The sequence below is a fragment of the Atractosteus spatula genome, chromosome 17, assembly GCF_055471065.1.
Source record: "Atractosteus spatula isolate fAtrSpa1 chromosome 17, fAtrSpa1.hap1, whole genome shotgun sequence".
In the NCBI taxonomy this organism is placed as follows: domain Eukaryota; kingdom Metazoa; phylum Chordata; class Actinopteri; order Semionotiformes; family Lepisosteidae; genus Atractosteus; species Atractosteus spatula.
In genome coordinates this window covers 3,640,359-3,652,829 of record NC_142722.1, presented here as the reverse complement: position 1 = coordinate 3,652,829, position 12,471 = coordinate 3,640,359, and the positions used below count along the sequence as shown (strand labels likewise).

The following is a 12,471-nucleotide window of genomic DNA, read 5'->3' as shown; positions in this document are numbered from 1 at the left end:
ACTGACGGGAGACACCAGAGAACACCTCTCCTGAGAACAGGAGGCTGTGTCTCTCCAGACTGCGGAGCACCTCTTAATCGACCGCTTCTCCGGTACGGAGCTGTGCCAAGATCAATAAACCGATCGATATGCTAATTAATCCCCAGAACCCACACAGCAGCCCCCATCCCCAGGCAGCGACGGGCCATGCCGTCCCAGTCGAGGGAGAGAGCGACCAGAAGCACTCAGATCCTCACTTGCATTATTTATTAATCATTTCCTCTTGAATAAGAACAAGCCTCTTCATTCATTTGGTTGTGTGTTTTTGGCATGCATGCAGCCACAGGGATGAGGACAGACGCACACACAGAGACAACAGAGAGGCTTGGAAACACGCCTGCACACTCACGCCACGGCACACGCACAGCTGCACACGGAGCCTCGTGCACAGGCACACAGACACGCAGAAAAACACGGCAGACACAGGGTGGGGGGTCCCCGCCCCCAGCCAGGATATGAAACGGGGAGGGCAGGGGTGAGAAAGTGCTGAGAATGTCCATCTGTCTGACGACGTCTCTGTCTGGCGGTCGGTGCGCAGATCAGTCAGGGTGTCAGCTGGTCACTGTGGTTCAGTGTTCGGCTCAGACAGTCCTATCAAGGTGGCAGTGAAAGGAATATAGAGGTCATAGTGATTAGTGTCTCTCCAGGTCAGAGGTCAGAGGTACTTCAAACGTTTCCAGTTCTCTCAGGGCTGATGGCTCAGTCGGTCTCCTCTCTTTCCTCTTCCCTTTCTCTTTCCTCTCCCTCTTGTTCCCTTTCCCCATCTCTTCTCTCCCCTCTCACTCAGGGACAGGGTGGGGATAGCTGCTCTCCTCCAGTGAAAATCCACAGAGACGCCACACCTCCCGTCCTCAGCGCGACATCATCCTGACGAACTCTGCAGAGAGCAGGGAGGGACAGTGAGAGGGCAGATGAATCACAAGGCTGTTTGGGTCAACCCAGTTACAGCACCAGACGCTACCTTGCACACAAGCCCTAAACAGACAACACACACTAGCAGAATACCTGACCAGGGTGAGAGACAGTAAAGAGAAACAGACCCTGACAAATAACAGGCTTAGTAAGCACAGCCTGGCCATAGAAACTGGACACAGGCAGACCTGGCTGTCCAGAGAGCACAGGCAGAGTAAGATAAGATAAAATCACTTTATTGGCCATATACAATAATTAGGAATTAGTCTTATCACATATCCCAGCTTGCTCTCCATGAGACACAGACACACAGACAGGGAGAGAAGCTTGGGGTCAGAGCGCAGGGTCAGCCATTGTACAGCGCCCCTGGAGAAGTTGGGGTGAAGGGCCTTGCTCAGGGGCCCAACGGAGTAGGTTTCTCTGCCGCCGCAGGATTTGAACCAGCAACCTTCGAGCTACAGGTGCAGATCCTTAGCGACAGTGCCACTGCTCTGCCCCCAGAGTGACCACAGACTGGACATAGAAACTGGACACAGGCAGACCTGGCTGTCCAGAGAAGACAGGCTGTGCTCCCACTGCCAGCGGGGAGAAGCAGAGACAGAGATGCAGTTCCTGCTGCATTGTGAGAAATACTCCGGGATTAGATCAACATTCTTCTGTAAAATAAAGAATCTAATCCCAGAATTCCCAAAAGAATGAGATTAGTGGAAAAGAGAGGGAGCAAATCAGTGCAGGAAACTATCACGTTATCCGTATCTGACTCTCTCTCCTCCCTCGGAGAGGCGCTCTGATCCCCTGGGCAGCAGATAACCTGAGCATCGTCCCTCTCTCTGGGTTGCCCCCAGCCCCTCACTGTCTTTCTGGGTTGCCCCCAGTCCCTCACTGTCTCTCTGGGAGCCCCCAGTCTCTCACCATCTCTCTGGGGAGCCCCCAGTCCCTCATTGTCTCTCTGGGGAGCCCCCAGTCCCTCATTGTCTCTCTGGGGAGCCCCCAGTCCCTCCCTGTCTCTCTGGGGAGCCCCCAGGACCCTCACCCTCGAAGTCCACATGTCCGTCTCCATTCAGGTCGATGTCCCTCAGGATCTCCTCCAGGTCTCGGTGTCCCACCTGCTGCCCCAGCAGCTTCTTCATGGCCTCCCTGAGCTCCGCTGTGCTGATCTCCCCATCGCCATTCGTGTCAAACTGGGAGGAACAGAGAGAGGAGAGACAGTCAGGAGAGAGCAGAGAGCGACAGGGGAGAGGAGAGAGGAGAGGAGAGAGGGATAGGAGACAGGAGAGACAGTCAGGGGAGAGGAGAGGGAAGGGAGATGAGTGATAGCTCCACAAATCTGTGAGAAATGAAAGCACGGATACAAATGAAATGCTGGCTCCTTCTTCATCCCTCTTCCTCTCCTCTCCATCTGTCTCCTCCTCCATCTCCTGTCCCTCCACCTCTCTCACCTCTCTGAAGGCATCTCTCAGCTCCTTCACTCCGATCATGTCTGCCGTCTCCGCCAGCAGCTTGGGACCCATCAGCTCCACAAAGTCCTCAAAGTCCACATGGCCCCCCACTGCCGGACAGAAAGAGAGTCAGGGACACAGCCCTGGAGCCGGACTGGGGAGACACACTGACAGACTGGGTGGACTGACTGGGGGGAAACACTGACAGACTGGGGACATACTGAGAAAGACTGGGAGACAGACTGGGAAATTGATGGAACAGACTGGGGGACACACTGACAGACTGGAGACATACTGGGAAAGACTGGGGGACAGACAGGGAGAAAGACTGGGGGGACAGACTAAGGGACAGGGGGACAGACTGACAGACTGGGGACATACTGGGAAAGACTGGGAGACTGGGGTACGAGGGGAGCAGACTCGGGGACAGACCGGGGATCAGACAGACAGGGGACAGGAGCACAGGTGCTGGGTGTGACTCACAGTTCATGTTGATCTGCTGGCTTAGCTCGATCAGCTCCATCTCGGTGGGCATGTAGCCCATCGTCCGCATGCAGTTGCCCAGGTCCTTACAGCTGATGAAGCCATCTCGGTCCTTATCAAACTCCTTGAAGGCCTCTTTCAGCTCTGCAGACACATAGAGAGGCTGGGTGTGAGACAGAGAGACAGAGACAGACATCCAGCTACACATATCTCGGTCTCACCATCAGTTCATCTGGGAGTTTTGACCTGGCAGTGAAGGCACTGAGGGAGAAGGCACTCAGGGCTTTCTACACAATAAGAAGGAGGCTCTTCAACATCAACCCACCAACAAGAATCTGGCTCCAAATATTTCAAAGTGTAATCCAACCCATTGCCCTATATGGCAGTGAAGTGTGGGGTCCCCTCACAGACCAGGAGTACACTCAATGGGACAAACACCCCACAGAAACTCTGCAAATGGAGATCTGTAGAAACATCCTCCGTGTGCAGAGGAAAACACCTAACAACAGGTGCAGGGCCGAATTAGGCCAGTACCCACTACTGATAAACATACAGAAAAGAGTATTAAAGTATTGGCTACACCTAAAAAACAGCGACTAAAATTCCTACTACAAAGCCCTGCTGAGCCAAGAGCTGAGCCCAAAACAGAGCCCCCTGAGCCAGCTGGTCCTGAGGCTCACTGACCCGAGCCACACCAACACTAACCAGCATCAGGACAGCACTGCTACAGCACCACAACTCAGACTCCACCACATCACAGCACAGATCAAACAGCAATATCTCACACACTGGAACACACACACACAAACACAACATAAACTGGAATGCTACAGAACCTAAACAGACAATACACACTAGCTGAATATTTGACCAAGATAAGAAACAGCAAAAAGAAACAGACCCTGACGAAGTACAGGCTCAGTGGCCACAGCCTGGCCATAGAAACTGGGCGACACAGGCAGACCTGGGTGTCCAGAGAGGACAGGCTGCGCTCCCACTGCCAGTGGGGAAAAATAGAGACAGAGGTGCACTTCCTACTGCACTGTGACAGATACTCTGGGACTAGAGAAACATTCTTCCCTAAATGTACACATCCAATCCCAGAATTCCCACACCTGCCAGAATCATAACAACTCTAAGGCCTACTGGGAGAGGGAGGAGGAGGGAATTCAGTTGAACTGGCAGCCCAGTATGTGATCTCCTGTCACAGCCTGAGGAACAGTGAGTCTGTCTCTCAATAATGCTCCATATATTTATATGTAAATATCTTATGATTGTGTCTTTATTGTAAATATCTTTAGATTTTTGTTTTATGTTAACTGTATTTGTTTTGCTTTGGCAACATTGATTTTACTCATTGGTCATGCCAATAAAGCACCTTAAATTGAAAAATTGAATTGAATTGAGAGAGGCACACAGACAGTGAGACACACAGACAGGGAGAGAGAGGCAAACACGCAGACTCACCATCTATCTCCTCTGGCCTCAGCTCTCTATCCTGTGGAGAAAGACAACAGAGTAAAGACACAAGGCCTCATCATAGCAACCTGTCTGCCTGGCCACCCCTCTGGGACCTGCCTACCTCCATCACTCTGCCTCATTCACTACCTCCAACACTCTGCATCAGTCACTACCTCTACCCCTCTGCCTCAGTCACTACCTCATTCACTACCTCCACCACTCTGCCTCAATCACTGCCTCCACCACTCTGCCTCAGTCACTGTCTCATTCAATACCTCCATCACACTGCCTCAGTCACTACCTCCAACACTCTGCCTCAGTCACTGCCTCTACCCCTCTGCCTCAGTCACTACCTCCAACACTCTGCCTCAGTCACTGTCTCATTCAATACATCATCACACTACCTCAGTCACTGCCTCTACCTCAGTCACTGCCTCCAACACTCTTCCTCAGTCACTGCCTCTACCCCTCTGCCTCAGTCACTGTCTCATTCAATACCTTCACCACACTGCCTTAGTCACTGCCTCTACACCTCTGCCTCAGTCACTACCTCCAACACTCTGCCTCAGTCACTGTCTCATTCAATACCTCCATCACACTGCCTCAGTCACTGTCTCTACCCCTCTGCCTCAGTCACTGCCTCCAACACTCTGCCTCAGTCACTGCCTCCAACACTGTGTGCATCAGGGACGCTGCGAGGTTCCCCACATGGAGAGACGGGTGGAGCGGAGGGCGACTGGGGGAGCTGGAGCCCACAGGACAGCATAGGCCCCGCTGTGTCCTGATCTGCTTAAGGACATCAGTGCTGCTCATGTGGTTCAAACACCAGACTCTGACTATAAAAAAACACCAGGCACAACGAGGGCCCACCACTAACACACCAGAGCTCACAGCTGCAGCTCTGTGTGCTGCACAGGGCCTGAGGCAAAAGAGTGAGATTTAATGCTGCTTCCAATTTTATATTTCCACACAATGTAGTAACAAAACACATTAATCTGTGGTGGACTTAAACACATTACAAACCCATCTTGAACATTTCAAAACCAACAGTACAGTCATGATGACTGAAAATAGTGCAAATTAAATACTATCAGAAATTGCCAGCACTGAATTGAACAACTTCTACAGAGATGTCTCTTTTCTGTTGCGGCAAAATTAAGTTCCCAAGGAGATAAAGGATTAAAATAATTGAATATAGATAAACATGAATTCAGTGACAGTGCTAGTTTAACATTACATTTGTAATAGACACATGGCCAATTTAGTTAGTGCACTTAACATTTATAATAAATGTCTATACATACAGTATAGAACTGATATGTTAATTGTGTGCAGTACTTAAGCCATGTCATGTAACAAACAGGCTCTTAGATGCAAACCAAACATGTTATTCTTTCCATATGCTGGCTAGAAGCCTTTGTATATTGGAGAAAAACAGGCAGTAACAAGCAGTAATGGGCAGCAATAGGGAGTAAAGGGCAGTAACGGGTAGTAACAATCAGTAACACACAGTAACAGGCAATAATGGGCAGTAATGAACAGTAACAGGCAGTAATGGGCAGTAACGGGTAGTAATGAACAGTGATGGGCAGTAATGGGCAGTAACGGGCAGTAACGGGCAGTAATAGGGAGTAAAGGGCAGCAATAGGGAGTAAAGGGCAGTAATGGGTAGTAACAATCAGTAACACACAGTAACAGGCAATAACAGGCAGTAATGCACAGTAACAGGCAGTAATGAACAGTAATGAGCAGTAATAGGCAGTAATTAGCAGTACCAGGCAGTAACGGGTCGTAATGAACAGTAATGAGCAGTAATGGGCAGTAATGAGCAGTAATGAGCAGTAACGAGCAGTAACGAGCAGTAATGAACAGTAACAGGCAGTAATGGGCAGTAATGAGCAGTAATGAACATTAATTGGCAATAACAGGCAGTAATGAACAGTAACAGGCAGCAATAGGGAGTAAAGGGCAGTAATGGGTAGTAACAATCAGTAACACACAGTAACAGGCAATAATGGGCAGTAATGAACAGTAACGGGCAGTAACAGGCAGTAACGGGCAGTAACAGGCAGTAACAGGCAGTAATGAACAATAACGGGCAGTAACAGGCAGTAACAGGCAGTAATGAACAATAACGGGCAGTAATGAACAGTAACAAGCAGTAACGGGCAGTAATGCGCAGTAACGGGTAGTAATGAACAGTAATGAGCAGTAATGGGCAGTAATGGGCTGTAATGGGCAGTAACAGGCAGTAACAGGCAGTAATGAACAGTAACAGGCAGTAATGGGCAGTAATGAGCAGTAATGGGCAATAACAGGCAGTAATGAACAGTAGTTCAGGGGGTAATGGGTAGTAATGGGTACCTAATGGGTAGTAATGAACAGTAACAGGCAGTAATGAGCAGTAACAGGCAGCAATAGGGAGTAAAGAGCAGTAATGGGTAGTAACAATCAGTAACACACAGTAACAGGCAATAATGGGCAGTAATGAACAGTAATGGGCAGTAACGAGCAGTAACGGGCAGTAACGAGCAGTAATGAGCAGTTACAGGCAGTAACGGGCAGTAATGAACAGTAATGAGCAGTAATGGGCAGTAACAGGCAATAACGGGCAATAACGGGCAGTAATGAACAATAACGGGCAGTAATGGGCAGTAAGGAACAGTAACAGGCAGTAATGGACAGTAATGGACAGTAACGGGCAGTAATGGACAGTAAGGAACAGTAACAGGGAGTAATGGACAGTAATGGACAGTAACGGGCAGTAATGGGCAGTAAGGAACAGTAACAGGCAGTAATGGACAGTAACGCGCAGTAACGGGCAGTAACGGACAGTAACGGGCAGTAACGGGCAGTAATGGGCAGTAATGGGCAGTAACGGGCAGTAATGAACAGTAATGGACAGTAACGGACAGTAACGGACAGTAACGGGCAGTAAGGAACAGTAAAGGACAGTAATGGACAGTAACAGGCAGAAATGTTCAGTAACAGGCAGTAACGGGCAGTAATGGGCAGTAACAGGCAGTAATGAACAGTAACGGGCAGTAATGGACAGTAACGGGCAGTAATGGACAGTAACGGGTGGTAATGGACAGTAATGGACAGTAACAGGCAGTAATGAACAGTAACGGGTGGTAATGGACAGTAATGGGCAGTAATGAACAGTAACAGGCAGTAATGGACAGTAAGGAACAGTAACAGGCAGTAATGGACAGTAATGGACAGTAACGGGCAGTAATGGGCAGTAAGGAACAGTAACAGGCAGAAATGGACAGTAATGGACAGTAACAGGCAGTAACGGGCAGTAACGGACAGTAACAGGCAGAAATGAACAGTAACAGGCAGTAATGAACAGTAACGGACAGTAACGGACAGTAATGGACAGTAACGGGCAGTAAGGAACAGTAACGGACAGTAAGGAACAGTAACGGGCAGTAATGGGCAGTAACAGGCAGTAATGTTCAGTAACAGGCAGTAACGGGCAGTAATGGACAGTAACAGGCAGAAATGTTCAGTAACAGGCAGTAACGGGCAGTAATGGGCAGTAATGGGCAGTAATGAACAGTAATGAACAGTAACGGGCAGTAATGGACAGTAACAGGCAGTAATGGACAGTAACGGGCAGTAATGGGCAGTAACGGGCAGTAATGAACAGTAACGGGCAGTAATGGACAGTAATGGGCAGTAACGGGCAATAATGGATAGTAACGGACAGCACATTGAGGAGGTCAGTTTAAATCTGACCCAAGCGAGAGCAGTGTGGTATGATCCCGGAAGGTTGTTGGCTCAGATTCCAGGTGGGGTTTCAGGATTCTTGTCTCAAATCACCCTACTTTCCACGTGCCCACTGCACACGACTGCTTGCTCACTGTCACTGCATATCACAGCTCCCTCTTAGCGGACTCTCTGTATCTGTTTAACTACAGCATGAAAAAAGCAGCACTCATTGTATGGGGAGTCTATGGAAAGTGCTAGATTTTTCTTCTGAGAAGTAGTACGTTTGATTTGTTCCAAAGAAGGACAGGACCTCCTGTGGAAAGCAGTGAGCTGGACGCAGGGGAGAGCTGGCGTCTGGTCACTGGGGTGGGAGTGACAGAGCTGGCCCCCCCCCTTCCTGACTCACAGGCAGCCAATCAAGCCCTTCATGCACCACTAGTAACAAGCAAATCAACCAATCACACAGCAGCTTTGCAATGATGTCACACCGCAGCACAATCCAGGGCAGCGAGCACGTGACTGACAGCTCCCAAGGTCACAGCTGGGTCAAGCAGTCTGATTGGCTAGGCAGCATCCGGACACACACAAAGAAGAAGCTACTTCTGCAGCATGATGGCCCTGATGTTAAGGGCCCTCAGAGGAGCCCTGGAATGCCAGGACTCACCAGGACTCTGCAGTGCCTATCACAGCACTGCTGCAGGCTGATGTGCCTGTTACTGTGCCTTAACACTAGTGTTGACATTACCGGGCAATTACTACACAATTACACTGTTATTCCTCCTGCCACACTGAAGTACAGCAACAGTGTAGTTACAATGCCATTGCTGTGCTATTACCAAACTATTAGCATGTCACTACAGTGTCGTGACAACCCCCAGCGCGCCTGACCCGCACTGGGAGCAGGGCCGAGCCTGCTGTGTGTCCCATCGCAGCTCCCTCATTCACCGCCTTGTCTCTGGGGCAGCGAGGCGAGGGGCCAGCGGGGGCAGCGCAGTGACCCCCGTCCCACAGAGCAGCCGCTGCGCCCCCTGCTGGCTGCACAATGCTGCAAGAGCCTGGCCTTTCTGCCAGCACCTGGCGGGCCTGCAGGGGATGTTGTCCAAAATATCCTTCATGACACAGTAGCAGCCACCACCGCTCAGACGCTCCACAATCCCTGCACGACGGCTTCTGAAAGTGCAGTAGGAATCTCTTCGGTTCTTGTAGCAGTCCTGCAGTGCCTCCTGGGACAGAGCTGCACTCGTCCAGTAATGTACAGCATTCTGTGCAACACAACCCGACCAGAACCGCCAGCTGCATTTACACCTGTGGCCGACCCTTCTGCACCAGCTGGGCTCGGACACGAACAGAGATGTTCTTTTTTGCCATCATCATCATCATTAACACCAGAATCAGGAGTTTCTTGAGGAAGGCCTTTCGGGCTCAGGATAGTCCCAGCGCCCTGGACAAGAGGAGACAGACTGTAACATGTCCAGCAGTTGTTGTGTGGGACCTGCCAAGCAGAAGGCACTGAGCTCTGCCCCAGCAAACCATGGGGTCACAGGGTCACGGGGTCACGGGGTCCCTCTCCCTCTCCCTGGCTCAGTGCCCGGTGTCCGGCATGGAACCTCCCCTGCTCTAGAGGGGCGCAGCACAGGGGCCACCCCAAAACTTACACATGGCTGGGACTGCAGTGCGGTGTTGGATACTACAGTACTGTTGGGGGTCAGTACAGTATAGTGAGGGGCTCACTACAGTACAGTGGGGGGTCAGTACTTTACAGTGAGAGGCTCAGTACTTTACAGTGAGAGGGTCAGTACAGTACAGTGGGGGGCTGGTACTTTACAGTGAGGGATTCAGTACAGTACAGTGGGGGGTCAGTACAGTACAGGGAGGGGGTTCAGTACAGTACAGTACAGTGAGGGTGTCAGTACAGTACAGGGAGGTGGTCAGTATTGGGGTCGGTAAGCACTGAGGGAGAGTCAGTACAGTATAGTGAGGAGGGTCTGTACAGTGGGAGGTCAGTACAGTACAGGGAGGGGGTTCAGTACAGTACAGTGGAGGGTCAGTACAGTATAGTGAGGGAGGGTCAGTACAGTGGGTGTCAATACAGTATAGTGAGGGGGGTCAGTACAGTGGGTGTCAGTACAGTACACTGAGGGGGGGTCAGTACAGTGGAGGGTCAGTACAGTATAGTGAGGGGGGTCAGTACAGTGGAGGGTCAGTACAGTATAGTGAGGGGGGTCAGTACAGTGGGAGGTCAGTACAGTACAGTGGGGGCTCAGTACTTTACAGTGAGGGGCTCAGTACAGTACACTGAGGGAGGGTCAGTACAGTGGAGGGTCAGTACAGTATAGTGAGGGGGGTCAGTACAGTATAGTGAGGGAGGGTCAGTACAGTGGGAGGTCAGTACAGTGGAGGGTCAGTACAGTATAGTGAGGGAGGGTCAGTACAGTGGGAGGTCAGTACAGTATAGTGAGGGAGGGTCAGTACAGTATAGTGTGGGAGGGTCAGTACAGTGGGGGGTCAGTACAGTACACTGAGGGGGGGTCAGTACAGTGGAGGGTCAGTACAGTATAGTGAGGGAGGGTCAGTACAGTGGGTGTCAATACAGTATAGTGAGGGGGGTCAGTACAGTGGGTGTCAGTACAGTACACTGAGGGAGGGTCAGTACAGTACACTGAGGGGGGGTCAGTACAGTGGAGGGTCAGTACAGTATAGTGAGGGGGGTCAGTACAGTGGAGGGTCAGTACAGTATAGTGAGGGAGGGTCAGTACAGTGGGAGGGTCAGTACAGTATAGTGAGGGGGGTCAGTTCAGCGGGTGTCAGTACAGTACACTGAGGGAGGGTCAGTACAGTGGGAGGGTCAGTACAGTATAGTGAGGGGGGTCAGTACAGTATAGTGTTGGAGGGTCAGTACAGTATAGTGAGGGGGGTCAGTACAGTGGAGGGTCAGTACAGTATAGTGAGGGGGGTCAGCACAGTACAGTGGAGGGTCAGTACAGTATAGTGAGGGGGGTCAGTACAGTATAGTGTTGGAGGGTCAGTACAGTATAGTGAGGGGGGTCAGTACAGTGGAGGGTCAGTACAGTATAGTGAGGGGGGTCAGCACAGTACAGTGGAGGGTCAGTACAGTATAGTGAGGGAGGGTCAGTACAGTGGGTGTCAGTACAGTATAGTGAGGGAGGGTCAGTACAGTACACTGAGGGGGGGTCAGTACAGTGGGTGTCAGTACAGTATAGTGTGGGAGGGTCAGTACAGTGGGGTGTCAGTACAGTATAGTGAGGGAGGGTCAGTACAGTGGAGGGTCAGTACAGTACACTGAGGGAGGGTCAGTACAGTGGGTGTCAGTACAGTATAGTGAGGGGGGTCAGTACAGTGGGTGTCAGTACAGTATAGTGAGGGGGGTCAGTACGGGGGGGGTCAGTACAATGGGACACACAGACTCACGTACAGGCTGCCTGTTCTCGGCGAATCCCTTGCGCAGAAAGATGCAAGCAGGGCCCAGCAGGTTGTGCATCAAGGCGCAGTTCTGCGCCAGCGCCACTAGAGGCTCCTGGTAGGCGCTGGGCACCCCACCGGGCACAGCGTCGTCACATGACTGCACCGCCCTGTAACTCCGCTTCTCATCCTGGCGCAGCTTCGAGGAGGGGCCCAGGAGAGGGGGCAGAGATAGTGTTAGAGAGAGGACTGTACCATCTGCACCACAGTCTACACCAGAGCCTGCACCAGAGCCTGCACCAGAGCCTGCACCAGAGCCTACACCAGAGCCTACACCAGAGCCTACACCAGAGCCTGCACCAGAATCTACACCATGATTCTGCACCAGAGCCTGCACCACAGTCTGGTCCAGAGCCTACACCAGAGCCTGCACCAGAATCTACACCATGAGTCTGCACCAGAGCCTGCACCACAGTCTGGTCCAGAGCCTACACCAGAGCCTGCACCAGAATCTACACCATGAGTCTGCACCAGAGCCTGCACCACAGTCTGGTCCAGAGCCTACACCAGAGCCTGCACCAGAATCTACACCATGAGTCTGCACCAGAGCCTGCACCACAGTCTGGTCCAGAGCCTACACCAGAGCCAGCACCATAGCCTGCACCACAGTCTGCACCAGAATTGGCACCAAAGATAGAATACAAACTACTGGAAGAAACTGCCAGTCAGTGTGTCACACAGACAATGTTTCAGGTGGGGAGCTGCGTCAGCATTCAAAGGCTGTAAAGGAACAAGTAATAGGTTTATTCCATGCTGAAAAGAGAAGAAAGAAAATGCAACGTTTCGGCCATGGAGCCTTCTTCAGTGTGAGGGACCTCACACCCTTACACCTGAAGAAGGCTCCACAGCCGAAATTGTTGTGTTTTCCTTCTTCTCTTTTCAGCATGAAATAAACCTATTGTTCCTTTGCAGACAACGCGTCTTTCTGTCTGCTAGTTCA

The 12,471-nt window shown here is 51.2% G+C and overlaps 1 protein-coding gene across 1 annotated transcript in view; it reads right to left on the bottom strand.

Moving 5' to 3' along the window:
* Nucleotides 1–231: 231 nt before the first annotated feature.
* Nucleotides 232–12,471, bottom strand: part of cabp1a (calcium binding protein 1a) — a 29,477-nt gene continuing 17,237 nt past the window's right edge. Inside the window, exons 2-6 of the mRNA XM_088935746.1 lie at nt 4,341–4,371; nt 2,874–3,017; nt 2,391–2,500; nt 1,985–2,132; nt 232–916 (exon numbers count right to left, since the gene is read on the bottom strand). Of these exons, the coding sequence (XP_088791872.1) occupies nt 891–916; nt 1,985–2,132; nt 2,391–2,500; nt 2,874–3,017; nt 4,341–4,371 (459 nt within the window). The 3' untranslated portion in view covers nt 232–890. The remainder of the gene's footprint in view (nt 917–1,984; nt 2,133–2,390; nt 2,501–2,873; nt 3,018–4,340; nt 4,372–12,471) is intronic.